The sequence below is a fragment of the Dromiciops gliroides genome, chromosome 3, assembly GCF_019393635.1.
Source record: "Dromiciops gliroides isolate mDroGli1 chromosome 3, mDroGli1.pri, whole genome shotgun sequence".
Classification (NCBI taxonomy): Eukaryota; Metazoa; Chordata; class Mammalia; order Microbiotheria; family Microbiotheriidae; genus Dromiciops; species Dromiciops gliroides.
In genome coordinates, this window is record NC_057863.1 from 655,019,724 (window position 1) to 655,041,288 (window position 21,565).

At 40.9% G+C, this 21,565-nt stretch overlaps 1 protein-coding gene across 2 annotated transcripts; it reads right to left on the reverse strand.

Annotated features, from left to right (window-relative positions):
- Positions 1–6,029: 6,029 nt before the first annotated feature.
- Positions 6,030–21,316, reverse strand: LOC122746501 (zinc finger protein OZF-like). 2 transcript variants are annotated; one of them, XM_043992149.1, is made up of 4 exons: positions 21,189–21,316; positions 16,615–16,741; positions 15,495–15,590; positions 6,030–8,867 (listed from the first exon to the last, which is right to left on the reverse strand). In XM_043992149.1, the coding sequence occupies exons 2-4, from the start codon at positions 16,733–16,735 to the stop codon at positions 7,801–7,803; spliced, it is 1,284 nt and encodes a 427-aa protein (XP_043848084.1). In that variant the 5' UTR covers positions 16,736–16,741; positions 21,189–21,316; the 3' UTR covers positions 6,030–7,800. The 2 variants fall into 2 exon arrangements, with proteins under 2 accessions (XP_043848084.1, XP_043848083.1); XM_043992148.1 differs by having other exon boundaries at positions 20,897–21,208.
- Between the last annotated feature and the right edge of the window lie 249 nt (positions 21,317–21,565).

Consider the following 21,565-nt stretch of genomic DNA (forward strand, 5'->3'; position numbering starts at 1 on the left):
CACAGCTAGTGTCAAGTGTCTGAGGCCCGATTTTAACTCAGGTCCTCCTGAATCCAGGGCCGGTGCTTTATCTATTGCGCCACCTAGCTGCCGCCTAATTTGTCTATTTCTATAAAGGGTCTCTTATAGTTGTAGTTACATATGGATCCTGAATGTCTGGGTAGGTTGATTCACATATTTTATACATGTTGTAGTTATGTAGAATGAAATTGTCTTCTCTCTGTCCTCCCACTTGGATTTGCTAGTGATATACAAAAAGATTAATATCATGATTTTATTTCATATCCTGTCATTTTGCTAGTTTGATTTTTTTTACATGACTTAGAGAATATTTTATTAGTTTCTGTAATCAAATCCATGTAAATAAGACCTTACATATTTAATACAGTGTGTTACCCCTGTACAAATGGAAAAAAAGTTAAGTTTAACGTTTCTAGACCAATATGACTGTCAATTTCTGTACAATGCCAACTCAACACAGTACAAGTGGGATACTTCTTCTAAAGTTGACATCACAGCTAAAGTTTCCAAAAATTCAAATTATATATATATATATATATATTTATATAAAAGGATAACCAATAGCAATTTGCTAGGCATCAATATGAATTTTGTTTTAATATCTAGGGATCTCTTAAGTAAACCATCACGTGATCTCCAAAATAGCAATATTCTTGCTTTTTGCTAAGCAGTGACAACTCACACTCCTGTTTTATTCCTGATTTTATTGAAAAGGCTTCTGGGGGCAGCTAGGTGGCACAGTGGATAGAGCACCAGCCCTGGATTCAGGAGTACCTGAGTTCAAATCCAGCCTCAGACACTTGACACTTACTAGCTGTGTGACCCTGGGCAAGTCACTTAACCCCCATTGCCCCGCAAAAAGAAAAGAAAAGGCTTCTAGTATCTTTCCACTAGAGATAATGCCACTTCTTGATTTTAGATAGTTTACCATATTTACAGTGTTTACTTTATGATTCCATTTCTCAATGTTTTTAACCTGTACTGTATTTTGCCAAAAATATATTTTTTTTGTATTTGACATAATCAAGGGATTTTGACTGTTGCTAATTAACGATCCATTATTAAGCCAACCCTGAATTCTTTGTATAAATCCAATTTGGTCAGAGTGACTAAGTAAGGTCACTTCATATGTATAAATCCAATCTGGTCTTTTGAATATATTGCATTCTTTGCTAATGTTTTATCCAATATCCATTATAGATACTGGTCCATAGCTTTCTTTCTCTGATTAATTTCCAAGTGGTTTGTGCATTTGGGCCATATTTCTCTTAATAATTTGGTAAAGCTCATGAACTTTTTTCAACTTTTTCAAGTAAATTTATTTAATATTATTTAATGGTTTTTTGAGTATTTGATAGGATGTGCACACAAATCCATCTAGACTATGTTTTTTTCCTTCGAGATGTATGACTTCTTCATATTCATTAATCAAATTGCAAAATTTTGTAAATATTCATAGTAGTATAATAGGATTAGAGTTGGAAGGGATCTTAGAGTCACTGAGGCCAACCACCTGAATTTACTGATGAGGAAATCAAGGCACAGAGAGTGACTTCCTCAGGATCATATTGCTAGTGTGTTTGAAGTAGAATTCAAACCCAGATATTCCTAAGTCCAGTGCTCTTTTATGCTATGGTGCTGCATCTTTATCTTCATCTATTTATCAGCTTTGTTGGCATATAATAGGATAAACATTTCTAATGATTTTTTCTTCATCTGTTGTGAATTTTTTTTTTTTGTGAGGCAATTGGGGTTAAGTGACTTGCTCAGGGTCATATAGCTAGTAAGTGTTAAGTGTCTGAGGCCAGATTTGAACTCAGGTCCTCCTGAATCCAGAGCCGGTGCTCTATCCACTGTGCCACCTAGCTGCCCCCCTGTTGTGAATTTTTAAAATGATTTTGGTTTTCTTATTTTATCAAATTAGGTAATGGTTTATGTATTTTATTAGTCTTTAAAAACAATTCCCAGCTTTATTATCTCATGTAAAAAGTTATCTTTTTTCTGGTTTTCAAATTGATATCTGTAGAATTTTTTTTGGGGGGAAAGGGCTTCTAGCTTTTAAAGTTTCATCAATTTCTTTTTTCTTTTATTGATAAATATACTTAAGAGATGGCACAACTAGGTAACACAGAAAATAAAGTGCCAGGCCTGAAATCAGAAAAACTGATCCGCTTGCATTCAAATCTGGTTTCAGACATTCACTATGTTATCCTGGGCAAGTCACTTAATCCTGTTTGCCTCAGTTCCTCATCTATAAAATGAGCTGGAGAAGGAAATGGCAAACCATTCCAGTATGTGTGCCAAGAAAATGCCAAATGGGGGAACAGAGTCAGACACGATTGAAATGATTTCACAACATTTTCCCTTAAGGGCGGTTTTGGATACCTTCTGCAAACTTTGATAAAATTATTTGTTTAACTGGCCTTTTGAACCATTCAATTCTTTAAGATTATATTATTCAGCTTCCATTTAAGTTTGAATTTTCTTCAAATTCTTCTAGTTGACTATAATTTCCTTTTGGGGGGGGGCAGGGCAATGAGGGTTAAGGGACTTGCCCAGGGTATAAGTGTCGGAGGCTGGATTTGAACTCAGGCCCTCCTGAATCCAAGGTCAGTGCTTTATCCACTGCGCCACCTAGCTGCCCCTAACTATATTTCTTTTTACTGTTGCCATGTCTGAGATTATGATTTCCACCCGTTTTTTTTTTTTTATTCACCTGAAGCATAATAGATTCTACAACATCCTGTCACTTTATGTAAATCTTTATCCCAGGGTAGCTGTAAGCAATAAACTAAGATCTTAAGTTGACTCTCCTAATTGTTCCAGTTTCTTTTCTAACCCTTCATTTTCCTGTAAGCACCCCTCTTTCACATGTAAGAATCTATTCCCCATTTACCAAGCTTCCTCCTGGAATGCTCAATTACAAATTATCAATGAGACGGGCTCTAAACCTCTTTCCTTGTGGTATACATTGTAAAAGTTTTTAATGATTCTCCTAGAATCATTACTAGATCACTACTAGAGAAACTCAATACTCAGATTTAAAAAAAGAAAAGAAAAAACAGGAGCAAGTAAAACCATTGGAGCTATCAGTAAAAAGGTGACCTAATAATGGTCAGAAGAAAAAGACAGCAGCTGTAGTGGGTGATGACTCAGTACTCAGGTGTACTAGAGCAGCTAGATGGCGCAGTGGTGAAAGCACCGGCCCTGAATTCAGGAGTACCTGAGTTCAAATCCGGCCTCAGACACTTGACACTTACTAGCTGTGTGACCCTGGGCAAGTCACTTAACCCCCATTGCCTGCAAAAAAAAAGAATATATTTAGGGGCAGCTAGATGGTGCAGTGGTAAAGCACCAGCCCTGGAGTCAGGAGTACCTGAGTTCAAATCGGGCTTCAGACACTTGTCACTTACTAGCTGTGTGACCCTGGGCAAGTCACTTAACCCTCATTGCCCTGCAAAAAACCAAAAAACCAAAATAATATATTTACAGGCAGCTAGGTGGAAGTTCAAATTGGGCTTCAGACACTTGACACTTACTAGCTGTGTGACCTTGGGCATGTCACTTAACCCCAATTGCCTCACTAAAAAACGAAACAAAACAAAAAGAATATATTTAGGGGGCAGCTGGGTGGCAAAGTAGATAAAGCACTGGCCCTGGATTCAGGAGGACCTGAGTTCAAATCCAACCTCAGACACTTGACACACTAGCTGTGTGACCTTGGACAAGTCACTTAAACCTCTCTTCTCCCCCCGCAAAAAAAGGGTCAACATTAAAAAAATAATATATTTGTCTGGTGTCCTATAAATCTAATCAAGATGATTCAAACTGAATATGGAGAGAAAAACTCTGTATAATCACCATGCTAGATACCTTAAAGAGTAAGCTTAATGAGAGGAGAAGAATGGCAACTGACATACCAAGATCAAAGGAAACAAAATACAAGAAAGGAAACTAAACTAAAACCTAAATATGCCTACACAAAATTAAGGCAATAAGATGAACTAAAGGTCCTCATCCAGGAAGGCAAATTGATTTCACAAATAACACGAAGACTCAGTAGGATGAATCCCACGACTGGAAAATAACTTTAGATAAGTAAGTCTTATTCAAAAGGAACAAGATAGTTAATAAAGTATAACTGGAAGACTTCAATTAAGTAACTATTTGTTGGAGTTCTTTCTCTACTAAAACCAGAACAAGAATAGTTAATAATTTATGGGCTTTCCTGAATGCTAATTTCAACCTTCAAAAGATAGGTAAAAAAACAAGGGGTAATTTTATAATTGGTTGGGAAATCATAATGATAGAAATCATGGGGAAAAGAGTATTAAATAGAGTATATGATAAAGAAAGCAAAGCCAAACATACTTTAACATTCATTCTAGAGCTTTCAAAAAAGTTCAGAGGAAGAGTAGGCAGAAACACATGGGCTAAAATTCTATGGGCACCTAAGCCCCAGATGAGGGAGAAGCTTCCAAGAATGAAATTCTAAGGACACAAAGGGAAGCAATTCCAATGAGAAGGAAAATGGGAGCTGAAGATAGCAATGTAGATAGATGAAAAGAGATCCTACTAAGCAACTCAGATTTGTTTTTTAAAGATGATCTACACAAGATAAAAGACGAATAAAAAAGCATGGTGAGGGGGCAGCTAGGTGGCGCAGTGGATAGAGCACCGGCCTTGGAGTCAGGAGGACCTGAGTTCGGATCTGGCCTCAGACACTTAACACACTTACTAGCTGTGTGACCCTGGGCAGGTCACTTGACCCCAATTGCCTCACTAAAAAAAAAAAAAGAGCATGGTGAAATTTCTCAAGACCAGGTATAGGAGTAACAGAATTTAAAATGAGATTAGGCTAGTGAAAAAGGCTAATTACAGAAGAAAGTTTTCTTAGCCATACTGTAAAAACAGAGTGCAAAGGCTAAGATTTGTTCCAGGTGGATGGGATAATGGACAAAAGAGAAAAGGCAGAGTTGCTTAATTTTCTGTTGCCTGCCAAAAAGAATGACCAGTGGTATAGAAAGTATTGGACAAAATAGGTATTAGGAAGTTAATACTAAAGATAAATGGGCATATAGTAAGAGAGGCCCTTGAAGAATTCACAAGTCCGGATGAACTATATCCTCACTGCCAGTGATAACTGAAAGACTGGATAAAAGAGCTGAAGGATTGAATAAAAGAAAATATTGACCTCAGAATAAAAAAAAAGGAAAGCTCTCTGAAGATTAGCAAATATGTAGAAAAGGAAAATGTGATCACTCAAAACCAACATAACCATCAAAAATACATAATGTCAGAATAACCTTATATCCTTTTAAAAAGGGTTTATTATACTAATGGGTCAGGTTGATCTACATTTTAACAAATGCTCTGATCAAGAATCTCATGCTATTCTTGTGGAAATGGAAACGTGGGCTAAACGACAGTAATGTGATATATTTGAACTGATCAGATGACTAGCATCTGAATTACAATTTTGAATCTCAAAGTTAGAAAGGCCTTCAGTAGCCATCAAGACCCAAAAGGAATAGCCACTTTTACATCGCTGATACATGGTTATCCATCAATTGTTCAAAGACCCATGGAAATTCACTGTCTCTCAGGGTAACACGCCACTTTCAAACTCTACTTGTAAGTTTTTCCCAAAATCAAGCCTCTTTGCAGTTTCCACCAATTGCTCCTGGTTTTACCCTTTCAATAGGCCTTTAAATACTTGCACACAGCTGTCAGGTCTTCAAGTTTTCTCAAATTTAGGCTAAAAGCAACTCTAGTACCTTCAACCAATAATGATGAACCTGACTTGGTCTTATTCACCATCCTTATTGCTCTTCTCTGGACACTTTCTACCTTATCAATGTCCTTAAACTCTGGTGCCCTAAACTAAACAAAGTAGTCCAGGTAAGATCTGATGAAGGCAGAGTACTGCCTCCTTATTCCTGGAAGTTAAGCTTCTTTTTTTTTTTTTTTTTTTTTGCGGGGCAATGGGGGTTAAGTAACTTGCCCAGGGTCACACAGCTAGTGTCAAGTGTCTGAGGCTGGATTTGAACTCAGGTACTCCTGAATTCAGGGCCGGTGCTTTATCCACAGCGCCACCTAGCTGCCCCCTGAAGTTAAGCTTCTTAATGAAATCTGAGATTGTGTGAGAATTTATGGTTCCCACTTCATAATACTGATACATATTGAGTTTGAAGTCCATTAACATTTTCAGATCTTAAGCTGCTTCATATTCCCATTCCTGAACTTGTGAAGTTAATCTTTTTCACCCTAAAAGGTAAAACATTACATATATCTGTACTGAATCAATCACAACCCAAAGAGAAATCATTAAATGTTCAATGTCGCCTTGGCATAAGGTATTCTGTAAAGTGTTCCTGGGATGAGCATTTGGCTTTGTGCCATTTGACACTTATTCATTTAACAAATAGTTCTGAAGAGTTGATGCGGGGTTGGTGTTAGGGATAAACTCAAAATTATAGTCCTTACAATCCTTACACTTAATGAAATTTAGGTTCTATTTTTATCAATGACTTGGAGAAAGGCATAGATGGTATCCATATCAAATTTGTAGACACATCAATCTGGGAAGTGTAGCTAATACATTGGATAACTGGATTTAAATTTTAAAAGATCTTGACAACAGCACATTAGGCTGAATCTAAAAAGATAGAAATTAAATGTATGTGATTATGTATATAAAATTTATACTTGGGAGTGAAATCAACTTCACAACTAAAAGATGAGGGAAGTATGCTTAAGATCAGGTTTATGAGCAAGAGATCTGTGGATTTTAATGGTCTGCCAGCCCAATGGGCCAAAAGTTTGATATGCCAACCAAAATAACTAATGTTTATTGTATGCTGCAATAAGACAAACACATCTTCCATGAAAAAGGAGGTGACAGTTCCCTTGAACTCTGGAGAGCTGAGACTACATCTAGAGTAGTTAGTTCTAAGTACCATGCTTCAAAAAATACATAAATGATATTTTACATATATTACACATATAACTGTTGCCTTTTGTTTTCCAGAATATCTCATTTTGATGCCTCTGCACTCTCACCCCTGAGCTACTCCAAATAGGAATGGGCTGCCTCAGGAAGGAGTGGTTTACCCCTTATGAAACACCTTCAAGTAAAAGCTGAATGGTCACTTCCTGGGAGTGTGTGTTAGTCATATTCCCTTTAAAGTATGAGTTACATTTAATAGCTAAGGAGGCCATTTCCAATTCTGAAATTCTTTGTGGAGTAAGCATGAATTGCTGCTGAAGACAAGTTCATATTCTGCATTCTAAGGTTTTTTCTCCAATATGAATTCTGAGGTCAGCATGATGTAATGGAAAGAAAACTGGATTTGGCTCAGATCTCAGTTCCAATCTTTGACCTGCTAATTACTACCTGAGTAACATTGAGGAGCTCACTTTGCTTCCAGCCCATTTACCCCATCAGCTGTAAAAATCAAGGAACTAGAATGCATGATTTTATAAGTGACTTCTAGGGGGCAGCTAGGTGGCGCAGTGGATAAAGCACCAGCCCTGAATTCAGGAGTACCTGAGTTCAAATTCGGCCTCAGACACTTGACACTTACTAACTGTGTGACCCTGGGCAAGTCACTTAACCCCCATTGCCTCTCAAAACCAAAACCAAAAAAAAAAAAAAAAAGTGACTTCTAACTCCAAACCCTCTAATTCTATGAATGTCTAAATTCAGTAATTTTTTTCACTTTGAGTGAAAACTCTCCCACAGTCATTATATTGAAAGTTTGTATCTTGCATGAACTGTCAAGATAAATAAAGAATGTCTTGTGACTGAAGTCTTTCAGCATTCATTGCATTAAAAGGATTTTCTCCAATATGAATTCTCTGATGTACAGCAAGGTGTCCAGTCTTTCTGAAGGCTCTACCACATTCATTACATTTATAGGGTTTTTCTCCAGTATGAATTCTCTGATGTACAGTGAGGTGTCCCTTCTGCCTAAAGGCTCTCCCACATTCATCACATTTATAGGATTTCTCTCCAGTATGAATTTTCTGATGTATTGTAAGGTAACTTCTCTGACTGAAGGCTTTCCCACATTCATTACATTTATAGGATTTCTCTCCAGTATGAATTTTATGGTGTTTATTAAGACTTCCCCTCTGGCTGAAGGCTTTGCCACATTCATTACATTTATAGGATTTCTCTCCAGTATGAATTTTATAATGTTTATTAAGATTTCCTCTATCAATGAAACCTTTCCCACATTCATTACATTTGAAGGATTTCTCTCCAGTATGAATTTTCTGATGTATATTAAAACTTCCCCTCTGGCTAAAGGCTTTTCCACATTCATTACATTTATAGGATTTCTCTCCAGTATGCATTGTCTGATGTACAGTAAGGTGTCCTTTCTGGCTGAAGGCTTTCCCACATACATTACATTTATATGATTTCTCCCCAGTATGAATTTTCTGGTGAATAGTAAGGTATCCTCTGTCTCTGAAGGCTTTTCCACATTCATTACATTTATAGGATTTCTCCCCAGTATGATTTCTTTTATGTTTCGTAAGGTTTCCTTTCTGGCTGAAGGCTTTCCCACATTCAGTACACATATACGGTTTTAATCCAGTATGAATTCGTTGATGTACAGTAAGGCTTGAATTGGAATTGAAGGCTTTTTCACATTCATTACATCTATAGAGTTTCTTTCCAATATGAATTTTCTGATGTCCCCTAAGGTATCCGTTCTGTCGTAAGGCTTCAACACATTCATTACTATTCACTATAAGTCTTTTTGTTGATGAAATATAATCACACTGCTTTGGAATGGAATCCTTGTTTTTACCTGTACTCTTCTGAGAAAGGCGACCTGAAAAAAACAACACATAATAATGTCAATATTACAGTCTTTTGGGACTATAATAAAGGATTCTTTGTTATTCTTGTTGTTGTTGTGAGGCAATGAGGGTTAAGTGACTTGCCTAGGGTCACACAGCTAGTAAGTGTCAAGTGTCTGAGGCCGGATTTGAACTCAGGTCCTCCTGAATCCAGGTCCAGTGCTTTATCCACTACACCACCTAGCTGCCACCCATAAAGGATTCTTTATAGTAAATTATACAGTATTTGTACTTTTTCAACAAAAATGAAAATCAATCTAAAATGAATAGAACAAAGACTGATGACAGAAAACTAAAGCTTCATGTATATAAGATACTTATCTCGTCACTACTAAAGGAATTGTTTCATAGTATTTAAAGCATCTGATCATAACATTACAAAGTAATTGTAGAGGGCAGCTAGGTGGCTCAGTGGATAAAGCACTGGCCCTGGATTCAAGAGGACCTGAGTTCAAATCTAGCCTCAGACACTTGACACTTACTAGCTGTGTGACCCTGGGCAAGTCACTTAACCCTCATTGCCCCACCAAAAAAACCAAAACAAAACAAAAACAAAAACAAAGTAATTGTAGGTAAAAGTAAAGAAAAATAGGGCAGCTAGGTGGCGCAGTGGATAAAGCACCAGCCCTGGATTCAGGAGGACCTGAGTTCAAATTTTGACATTAGCTGTGTGACCCTGGGCAAGTCACTTAACCTTTACTGCCCTACAAAACAAACAAACAAAAAAAGTAAAGAAAAATAAAACAGGTTGTTTTTGAAAATGAAAGACTGCTGGGGGCAGCTAAGTGGCACAGTAGATAAAGCACTGGTCCAGATTCAGAAGGACCTGAGTTCAAATCCAGCCTCAGATACATGACACTAGCTGTATGACCTTGGGCAAGTCACTTAACCCTCATTGCCCCAACAACAACAACAAAAAACCCCAAAAAAGAAAGAAAATGAAAGACTGCTAATCCTAACAGTGATCTCTCTCTCTCTTTTTTAAATATCTCAGTCATCTTTGAACACCATGCTCAAATTAAGTAGTGACAAAATACTTATGGGAACTTAGTTCTATCTACTTTCCTGGTTATACATGTAGTTATAACGAACTCATCAAATTCCAGGTTATAAAATATAAGCTATAGGCACAACTGTCCCATTTAAAAGAATCTCAAGAGGCAGCTAGGTGGCACAGTGGATAGAGCACCGGCCCTGGATTCAGGAGGACCTGAGTTCAAATCTGGCCTTAGACACATAACACTTACTAGCTGTGTGACCCTGGGCAAGTCACTTAACCCCAATTGCCTCACTAAAAAAAATAAAAAAATAAAAAATAAAAGTATCTCAAAGAAAAATATTCAACATTTATTCAAATAACTATTTTTAAAAATCAGTTGTTAATTTACAGGGCTAATCAAGGGCAAATTTTAAGGAATTTTATCAGGTTTCTATGCAAGAAGATTCATCCATTTTTGGTACTGAGTTCTGCCAAGGAATAGTCAGTCTCCATTTTTAGAGCAGTAGGTGAAACTTATCTTCATTCATAAGGAGAAACTAAGCTGCTATCAGTAGGACTTTCAATCATGGCTTCCACCACTAAAAACTCCAGGTGGGAAAAGTAAGTTTGGCTACAGCATCACTTCTCTCTAATACTAAGTGCAGCTTCTGCCTTGCAGTCATGCACATTAAAACTGAACAGCTCTCTGAATATTCTAAATCAAAGTTATTGCCATGCTACCTGAAAATCTCAATCCTAGTTAACTTGGTCCGTGGTACAACTGAGACGAGGAAGTTTTGATTTTCTGGTGTACTTCTGCCTCCCAGCTTTGCCCACAGAGCGATGTCTCCTGCCCTGCCAAGGATTTAGCCCCCTTTCCACCAAAAGCCGAATCCATCTTCAACCTTACAGACACATGGATGGGGAAGAACAGGGAAAGGTGCCAGGTGGGAAAGGTCAGAATCCTTATTCAGGCTCAAATCTGCATACTCTCTGGCAAAGAGGCAACATTAGCCTGATGCAGGCTTTCATTAAAAAGGCCTGTAGCTATTCACAAATGCCTTCCCTGTCCTTTGGAAGCCTCAAGCCCCCACCCCCCCCAGATCTCTGGCTTATCATCTGATAAAAGAAAAAACAAAAAACGAAAAAACTGAAACAAGACCTATGTGGTGCAACTGACTAATTTTGAGTACTTAAAAAAGCAAGCAATGAAACCCAAAATTCAGGGGGGATAATTAAGAAATCATGCAAAGCTAATCTAATTTTTTATATCCATATGATTTTATGGGTTGGTTAATGAATTAGTATTTAAATTTCAGCAAGTTTTGGATGTCAGAGTTGAAATATCTTATGGTCAAGATGTCTTGAGAAATATGGATTTGATAACAGAAGAGCTAAGAAGATTTAAAATTGTTTGAATAACTAACAAAAAAGTTCTTAATAGATTTAGTTAATTTGTTTTGTTTTGTTTTGCAGGGCAATGAGGGTTAAATGACTTGCCCAGAGTCACACAGGTAGTAAGTGTCAAGTGTCTAAGGCCAGATTTGAACTCAAGTCCTCCTGAATGCAAGGCTGGTGCTTTATCTACTACACGACTTAGCTGCCCCCTGATATGTTGGTTTTTGTTACTAAACTGCTTTTCTTTCCCCTTTCCTTTTTTTTTTGCGCAGGGCACTGAGGGTTAAGTGACTTGCCCAGGGTCACACAGCTAGTAAATGTTAAGTGTCTGAGGCGGGATTTGAACTCAGGTTCTCCTCAATCTAGGGCTGGTGCTTTATTTTATCCACTGTACCACCTATCTGCCCTACTAAACAGCTTTTTAAAAAGATTCATTTTGGGGCGGCTAGGTGGCGCAGTGGATAAAGCACCGGCCCTGGATTCAGGAGTTCCTGAGTTCAAATCCGGCCTCAGACACTTGACACTTACTAGCTGTGTGACCCTGGGCAAGTCACTTAACCCCATTGCCCCGTAAAAAAAAAAAAAGATTCATTTTAGAAATATCAAGATGCCAATATTTAGACATATTTAAGATGCCAGTAGGACGGAGAGTTTAAAATGTCTGATAGCCAATTGATGATGTAGCCTTAGAGCTCAGGAAGCTGACTAGGGCTAGATAAATTGATCTGGAAATAATTCACAAAGAGACGTTAATGTAAATTGAATCTATAGGAGCTGAGATCACCAAATGAGAAAGTACAGAACAAAAAGAGAAAAGGGATCAGGACAGAGCTCTGGGGGATAGTCAGTGGGTTTGATATATTTGAAGGCCCAGTAAAGGAGACTGAAGAGTAGTCATAGCGATAGGTGTACTTGGGGAAGGTAGCACTACAAAAACCTGGAGGAATGAGTTTCTTGAAAGACAGTGGTCAGTGTTAAATGTTACAGAGTTTACATCTTAATCCTCATAAAGATAAGGATGATGAGAAGGCCCTTAGACTTGTCCATTAAATACATTACTGATGACTTTTGAGACCAGAGGAGATGGGGTTGAGTCAGCTGACTCATTAAGCATTTATTTATTTATTCAATAATAAACATTTTTATTTAAAGTTTTGAATTCCAAATTTTATCCCTCCTTCACTACCTCCCCTCCCCACTCCCTGAAGTGGTAAGCAATCACATATAGGTTACACACGTGCAATTATGTAAAACATTACCATATTAATCATTTTGCATAAGAAAACTTGAATAAAAGAAAAAAAGGAAAGAAAGTGAAAATAGCATGCTTCAGTCTGTTCCATCAATATCAGTGCTTTCTTTGAAGGTGGATAGTATCATTAAGCATTTATTAAGTATCTACTCCATACCAGGCACTGTGCTAAACCTTAGGGGTTAAAAGAGGGGGAAAAAACCGTCCATGTTCTCACAAAGAGCTCCCAATCTTATGGAAGAGATGATAAACAAATATGTATGATCAAACTATATATAGGATAAATAGAAAATAATTGAAAGAGGGAAGACTCTAGAGAGGTTGGGACAGGTTGCTTATAGATAAGGCTACAACCAGTGGGTGGAGCACCGCACGGCCTGTGGAGCCCCAGGCAAGTGTGCGCTGAGGCATAAAAACCTCAAATAACAATTCTTTACCATGCTATTAACTCCATTTTACAGTTAAGGAAGCTGAGGTAAACAAAGGTGAAGTGACTTGTCCTGGGTCACACAGTTAGTAGATGTCTGAGGCTGGGTTTGAACTCAGGTCTTCCTGATTCCAAGTTTGGTGCTCTATCTCCTGTGCCAAGTAGCTGCCCACAGGTGGGAAAGCTTAGGAAGTGGTTGCAGAAGAATGGAGACTAAATAGGAGCCTTGCTGAGTAATTCCAGTGTGTGGCAATGATGTTCTAAATCTGATCCTAAATTTCCCTCTCTAGTCCCTTCATAGCTTCTCTTATCCCTCTGTTTTACTTCATTTGGTGGAGGTACAAAATGAGACACAGGTCTTTGTATTACAGCCCCAAGGCGAAGCTGTTCTGCTTGCCTGTGCACATTTGTTACAAGGAATTTATTTTTCTTTTCTCTTTTTTCAGTGGAATAGATGATGAGGTGAAAACAGGTTTCTGCCAATTAAAAATAGAGAGGTTGGGGGAGATGCTATAGATATGGAATGTGGCTTGTACGTTGAGAAGTGGTTACTAGGGGCAGCTAGGTGGCAAGTCACTTAACTTTGATTGCCAAAAACAAGCAAATAAAAAAACCTCCCAAGAATAACAGAAGTGGTTACCATTATTAGTTTTGGGGTTTTTTTTAGTGAGGCAATTGAGGTTAAGTGACTTGCCCAGGGTCACACAGCTAGTAGGTGTCAAGTGTCTGAGGCTGGATTTGAACTCAGGTACTCCTGACTCCAGGGTTGGTGCTCTATCCACTGCACCATCTAGCTGCCCCACCATTATTAGTTTTGCTTAATTATTTTACTTACAAGAGAGGTCTCACAGAATGGGGATAATATGAAAATGTTTGTAATGTAAAAGCAGAACATGTCACCAAAACTTAAAAAAGAAACTACCCAAGGTTGAATGACTGCTCAGAAACCCCATATTTAGATACCTTGCATATTTTCTTCAGAGAGTTGGAAATGCTGGACATGGTAAGCCCTGAATAATCCTGTACTTAAAAATCTAAGATTACATTGTCCCTTTCACCAGCAAAGGTCACAAGCCCTCTCTAACTCAGTCTTCAAGATCTGATAAGGCTTAAACCTTTATCACCATGTGGTAGGTGAGCGGAGAGAAGCTGCCCTAAACTTACCCAGGCTGGTCCTTAGACAAGGGACCTAGGAATTATCAGAGGCTCTGCTCTGCTGTTGGTGTCTAAAATTCAGAACTCTGGTGCAGGACTACCCACTTCCAAAAAACTGCTGGAAAGAATCCTGCTGGAAAAGAAACATCCGGGAATCCAGGGAAGAGATGCTAACACCTGTCAGACAATTCCAAGTCCCTGCACCTGCAATTCAGGACTATTTTCTTCAAGAGAATGTGACTATACTACAACACGCTTGTTCTCAGCCACAAGTGCCTAGGACAGAGCAGGCATTCAGATGCTTTCTGACTGAGGGATGACCAGATAACTGCAGGGATAATACATACATTTTTGGGAGGGTCTGGGAAAGGCCTCCTCTGCCAGGCTGTCCTTGAGCTCAGGCATGACAGAAAGCACTTACTGCGATGGTGGGAGGTGATGGGAGAATGCATTCCAAGGATGGAGGTCAGCCTTGGCCACTCTCTTCATTTTACAGATCAGGACAAAGAAGGTCAAAGAAGGATGCCAAAAGCCAAATCAATGAACAGCAGCAGAGCATAGAGCTCTCAAATCCTGGGGCTGATGTTCTTTGTACTTTGGCAATCTGGACAATAAATGCCACCCAGCCACCCAGCTCTTCTGTAGTTTTCTTTTTTTTTTCTTTTTTTTTTTAGTGAGGCAATTGGGGTTAAGTGACTTGCCCAGGGTCACACAGCTAGTAAGTGTTAAGTGTCTGAGGCCGGATTTGAACTCAGGTCCTCCTGAATTCAGGGCCGGTGCTCTATCCACTGTGTCACCTAGCTGCCCCCTGTAGTTTTCTTATTCATGATGCAGTCAAGCGTGTCACATTTGAGCACACAGGGCACAAACCCTGCACCATCTTGCCTCAGTCACCTCCCTTCTTTCTTTCCTAACTCTGGAGCTGCAAGGAGCCTCAGAGGCCGACATTCTCATTTTACACAACATGAAGGCGCTTTTCGAGGACGAAGGGTTTGACCTAGATGGTTTTCTTAGGTCATTTCCTATCATTTAACGGTAAGATTAAAAAAAGATGAATGGGGGCGGCTAGGTGGCGCAGTGGATAACGCACCGGCCCTGAATTCAGGAGTACCTGAATTCAAATCCGGTCTCAGATACTTGACACTTACTAGCTGTGTGACCCTGGGCAAGTCACTTTACCCCCATTGCCCCGCAAAAAAAAACAAAAACAAAAACAAAAACAAAAAAAGATGAATGACTAAGATGGCATTTACATGGGACAGTCTCAGGTCATCTAACCCCCACCCCTTACCCCAGGGAAAACAATGAAGAACAACTTATCTAGTTTCTGCATCCTCTCCTCTGACCACAGCTAGCAGTCATTCTTATCCGCTGGCCTTTTCACTCACCTGGGAAGGGCCTCCTTGGAACTTTTTTCCCAAGCATCCATTGTGCCGCTCCTCTTTCTAACTTGGAGATCACCTTTGGTTTGGAAATCGAAAACCCTGGTTGTGGGAAAAGAAATGCGAAACTTTTGAGTACAAAGAATCACTTCAGAATTCAATCCTAACTTCTTTTTTTTTTTTTTTTCCGTAAGGCAATTGGGGTTAAGTGACTTGCCCAGGGTCACACAGCTAGTAAGTGTTAAGTGTCTGAGGCCGGATTTGAACTCAGGTACTCCTGACTCCAGGACCGGTGCTTTATCCACTGCGCCACCTAGCTGCCCCCAATCCTAACTTCTTTATCTTCAGGGAAAGGAGGGAATGGGGGGGGGGGGAAGCCTGGGGTGGTCACAAAGCACCTTTGTAGTGGATCACGGGCAGTATGGAATAAAACAAAGGAGTCTGGCTCAGATAGAAAATGAATGTACTTGACTTAATCCATGATTGGTATTGGACTTTGTACTTTGGGAGGGGCTGGGGAAAGATCTGACCTAAGGGAACAGAAGGTGGGACAGAAGAAGCTTCAAGAAAAATACAACCATGCTAGAGTGGGAAGAGAAACAGTCTCTTTTTTTTTGTTTGTTTGCTTGGTGGGGCAATGAGGGTTAAGTGACTTGCCCAGAGTCACACAGCTAGTGTCAGTGTCTAAGGCTGGATTTGAACTCAGGTCTTCCTGAATCCAAGGCTGGTGCTTTATCTACTGCGTCACCTAGCTGCCCCCGAGAAACACTGTCTCTTCATTAGAAAGGGATTAAGAATAACTTTACAGGGGCAGCTAGGTGGCGCAGTGGATAAAGCACTGGCCCTGGATTCAGGAGGACCTGAGTTCAAATCTGACCTCTGACACTTGACACTTACTAGCTGTGTGACCCTGGGCAAGTCACTTAACCCCTATTGCCCACCCAAAAATAAAAATAAAAAGAATTTAAAAAAAGAATAACTTTACATTCAAATTCTCCTTGAATGTCCTGTCACACCAAGAATAAAATCAGTAAATTTCTTCAGATTCCCTGGCTAAAAGCTGAGAGGCATCTGAAAAGAGTCCTTCAGGGACAGACCCTTGATGGCAGAGGAGAACTGTCCTTACCCAGGGAGATGAGGTTCTTGTAATTCTCCAGCATCACATCTCTATAGAGATCTCTCTGGGCTGAATCCAAGTGCTCCCATTCTGCCCTGGTGAAGTCCACTGCAACATCTTTGAAGGTCATTGATGGCTGAAATAACCAACACATTCCTGCTCACCAAGCCACATTTCACTGCACAGACCTCAACCACAGCAAGAAGCTCGCAGGCTATTTCAGGGGTGGTTCTTACAGCTTTTAGGATTTGGAACATTTCAGGACAAACATCTGAGTGCTCATGAGAGCAGAGTGAGGCTTTTTTGGTTTTTGAATGTAGCCAATTTGGGAATTTGTTTCACTTGGTTGGAAAACAGGGAACTTGTTTTTCTTTCTTTTTTAGTGTTGGGAGGAGGAAAGATAGAAGGGAGAGAACACGATTTCTGTTCATGGAAAATACCTTTAATTTTAAAAGAAGTACCCTGGCTTGGTTAAAGTATCTAACCTCTTTGGAAGGCAAACTCCTTGCCTGTCACACAGGAGGTGCCTAATAAATGCTTGTTAAATGGATTAGTTTTTTGAAGGGTGGGCTCTGAATGGCAAGCAAAAGTGTGGAACAATGGAAGGCTCTCTGAGTGAGAATTCTGTGGTCAGACTCAAGGACGAAGATGAGAAATCTGGCAGCAGGACAAGAAGGGTTAGCTAGGGGACTGGTACTATCATCCAAGAAGTGACAAAAGGGGCCAGCCCAGGACAGAAGTCCCCAGCTACAACATACACCTCACTAATTATCCCAGTAACAGCTCTATTGGGTTTTTTTGTTTTGTTTTGTTTTTTTGGTTTTTCTTGGTAAGGCAATTGGGGTTAAGTGACTTGCCCAGGGTCACACAGCTAGTGTCAAGTGTCTGAGGCTGGATTTGAACTCGGGTCCTCCAGAATCCAGGACCAGTGCCCTATCCACTGCGCCACCTAGCTGTCCCACAGCTCTCTTGTTTTAGCAGCATACGTGGTGAGCCAGGTGGCATAAGGAATTACCACCCCACTTTACAGGTGAGGCAACTGTCTCAGGAAGGAAGGTAACCAACCCAACATCATAGGATAAATAGTAGAATCAGGATTGAAGACATTTCTACAGCACCATGGCGTGCCTCTGCCATGCTATGCTCTTCCTAACACAGTGACCCAGTCATACAGTTGCTCCCTGCAGCTGATGGTGTGGACAGAGCAATTGGGACTAGAGTCAGGAAGACCTAAGTGCAAATCCAGCCTCAGGCCTTTAGTAGCTTTCTGACCCTAGGATGTACCTAACTTTTGTCTCAGTTTCCTTATCTGTAAAATGTATATAATAACATGTACCTTGCAAAGTTGCGTGGATCAAATGAGCCACATAGTACCAGCTATATAAAAACTACTTCCTTTTCTTTCTTCCCTGTTTCCCCACATCTCACATTGCCCAAATGCCTTCCTCCCACTTTCCTCCTTTCCCCATATCACACTTAGAAGTGACCCTTCTTCTTTCTGAGACACTCTTCTACCTGCATGAATGATCCTATTCTATCTTGTCTCTTCAAAAGGACTCCATTCTCTATCATCCCTTTTCTCGATAAGCTTCAATCTTTCCTACTCTACTGGTTGCTTTCCTCCTGCCTGCAAACATACCCATCTCTCCTCCATTCTTTTTAGTGAGGCAATGGGGGTTAAGTGACTTGCCCAGGGTCACACAGCTAGTCAGTGTTAAGTGTCTGAGGCCAGATTTGAACTCAGGTCCTCCTGACTCCAGGGCCGGTGCTCCATTCGCTGCGCCCCCTAGCTGCCCCGCTCCTCCATTCTTGAAACACTTCCACTTGTTCTATCCTTTCTCTTTAGCTATTATCCCATCTATTGCCTTCCCTTGTGGCTTAACTCGAGAAGGCTGAGGCTGTCTACAATAAGTGCCTCCACTTCTCCTCTCTTTTAATTTTCTGCATGTCTGTCTTCAGGTCTCATCATTTTACTGAAACTGCTCTCTCCAAAATTAACAATGGCCTTACTCACCAAATCCAAAGGTCTTTTTACAATCCTTCCTGTTCCTCTCCAGGCTTGGACAATAATGTCCCTCATCCCATGACCTAGATACTCTCTGCTTTCTAGGTTTTGGGGATATTACTACGGAGGAAATGTACAAAACCTGTGTGTTGTTATTTTCAGGGAAAATAACTCCCCAGAAATATAGGCTCAGAGGTCAGAGAGAGCAGGGTTGCGTAAAGACAGACTCTCAGTCTGATTCCATTTCAGAGGGAGGCCTGTACTCTCAGACCTCTGGTCCAATCCAGGCATTTTGATGAAACTAACTAGATATCTACCCCCACCAAGATGGTCTGATGAGATTTTTCCCCCCAGTCATTTCCAACTCTTTGTGACCCCATTTGGGGTTCTCTTGGCTAAGATACTGAACTGGTTTGCTGTTTCCTTCTCCAGCTGATTTTACAGATGAGGAAATGGAGGAAAGCAGGGTTAAATGACTTGCTCAGGGTCACACAGTTAGTGTCTGAGGCTGGATTTGAATTCTGGAAGATGAGTCTTCTGGCTCCAGGTTCAGCATTCTCTCCACTGTGACAAAGTTAATCCAAAGTTAAGACATCTCCCCCCTCTCCCCAAGCTCCCAGACAACCCGTCCCAAACTCAACCTCTAAAATAAGGAAAACAGCCGAGCAGTCTCACTGCCCTAAAAATGCAAAATCCTGTGTGTGGATCTCTCTCTACTGCAATCCATCCTTCAACTGTCAAACTGATCTTCCTCAAGGGCAGACCTGACCCTCATACACACCCTCATTCAGTAAACTTCAGTTCCCTATCACTTCCAAGATCAACTACAAAATCGTATTTGGTTGTTAAGCCCTTCATAACCTGTCCACTTCCACACTCTAGTCTTCTTATACCTTATGTCCTTCCATATTCTTCGATCCATCTCCTGACTTAAGGCATTTTCATTAGCAGTCCTCCATGCCTGGAATGCTCAAATCCTGACTTCCTTCAAGTCTCAGGCCAATTCCCATCTTCTGCAAGAAGCTCTTCTCAATCTTCCTTTAAATACTGCCTTCACTCTGAGACTAGCTCCCAGTTAATTGTCTATATCTTATTTGAACATAGTTGTTGACGTGTTGCCTTCCCCATTAGGAGTTCCTTGAGGAAAGAAACTATTTTAAAATTTTGGTCTTTGTTTTCCCAGCACTAGCTCAGCACCTACTTTTATGCCAAGGACTAAGCTAGTGCTTGACTGATTGACTCATCCTTGCCTTGTGACTTCCTTCAAATCTCAACTAAAACCCCACCTTCTGTAAGAAGCCTTTTCCTGTTCTCTTGCATTCCCCCAAAGACCATAACCCGACCTATCCTCTATACAGCTTATCTGAACATAGTTGTATGCATATCATCTCCTTTATTATAAGACTGCATTCCTTCAGAGTAAGTTTTCCCCCCCTTTCTTTGTATACTCAGTGCTAGCATAGTGCCTGCCAAACAGTAGGCCATTAAAAAATGCTGGCTGGGGGTAGCTAGGTGGCGCAGTGGATAAAGCACGGGCCATGAATTCAGGAGTACCTGAGGTCAAATCTGGCCTCAGACACTTGACACTAGCTGTGTGACCCTGGGCAAGTCACTTAACCCTCATTGCCCTACAAAAAAAAAAAATGCTGGCTGATTTGGCTTGACCTCAGAACCTCTTTTTCACATTTTAATGTTACTAATTCAATTTAAGTTTTAATGTTACCACTTCAATTTAAAAGTACCTCATCTACTCACTCTACTCACACTTGTAGGGATGCATCACATTCTGTATGAGCCTTCCGAATCCAGAGTAAGTCCAATTTAAGTCCAAAGGTTTAATTGGACTGCTGGGGCCAGGCCAATTCTGCCTTCACTTAATTCCTAGATTTATCCCCAAATATTTTACAGGTTCACAGATTTGGTCTTCAGGAATCGTTTGCTTCATTTTCCCTACCTCCTTCTGCACCCCATTTCCCAATCACACACCGGCCATACCACGAGGAAAGATAGAAAGTTTATACCAATATTAGCAAAAGAACTGGGGTTCAAATTTAGATCTTAGTACACCAAGTCCAAAGCTTTCTATTGCCCCACATGGTCTCACTGGCAGTTCTCCCTGAGCTAAATCTCTTTGCCATTCCCTTGGACTGAATGAATGATTGAATGAATGTGTGAGTGTCTGAGGGCGTGAGTGGATGCAACAATGAAGAAGGGAATATCTAGAGGAATGAACGATCAATCCACGCCTGGAGGAATGAACCAGCCCCTTCCCTAGGCCCCCCTCACCTGGCAGACCGGGGCTTGTCGGGCCCCCTCGGGGAGCCTCCTCGGGGCGCCGTCGCCCTGGGCCTGGGCCCGCGCCCCAAGCCGCCCCGGCCCCTCTGCCGCCCCCAGCTCTGGGGGACTCCCGGTCCCCCATGTTCCCGCGCGCTTCCCCCAAAGCTTCGAGGCTGGTCGGGAACAGGGCTGCGCCGCCATCCCAAGCAGGAGGGCCCGGAAGGTGGAGGGGCAGCGCCCAGGCCTCTAGGTTAGAGGGTGAGCCCGGAGTAAGAGCTGGGGGTAGGGGGGGGAAGTACACCTGGGAAAACGAGCCGACGATTCAGCGCAGCTTCCGGCCCGGAGAGAACACTTCCGGCCGCCCATGCTCAATTCGATCCCTTTCTACGGGGGAAAGGTTTTTCTCCTGCGCCTTCTGGGAAACGTAGTTCGGGGGCTAAGGACGCTCTCTGCGCATGCCCCCGCCCTCCCGAGGGCTGGCGCACACTCCAGTCAGTACCTAGACTGCCTCCCAGTGGTTCTATGAAGCGCTTACCTTTATAAATGCTCCCAAACCGTCCCCTGAATATCACATTCATTTGGTATTGTCAAAATACACAATCGCTCTGGGGCAGCTAGATGGCGCCGTGGATAGAGCACCGGCCCTGGAGTCAGGAGTACCTGAGTTCAAATGCGGCC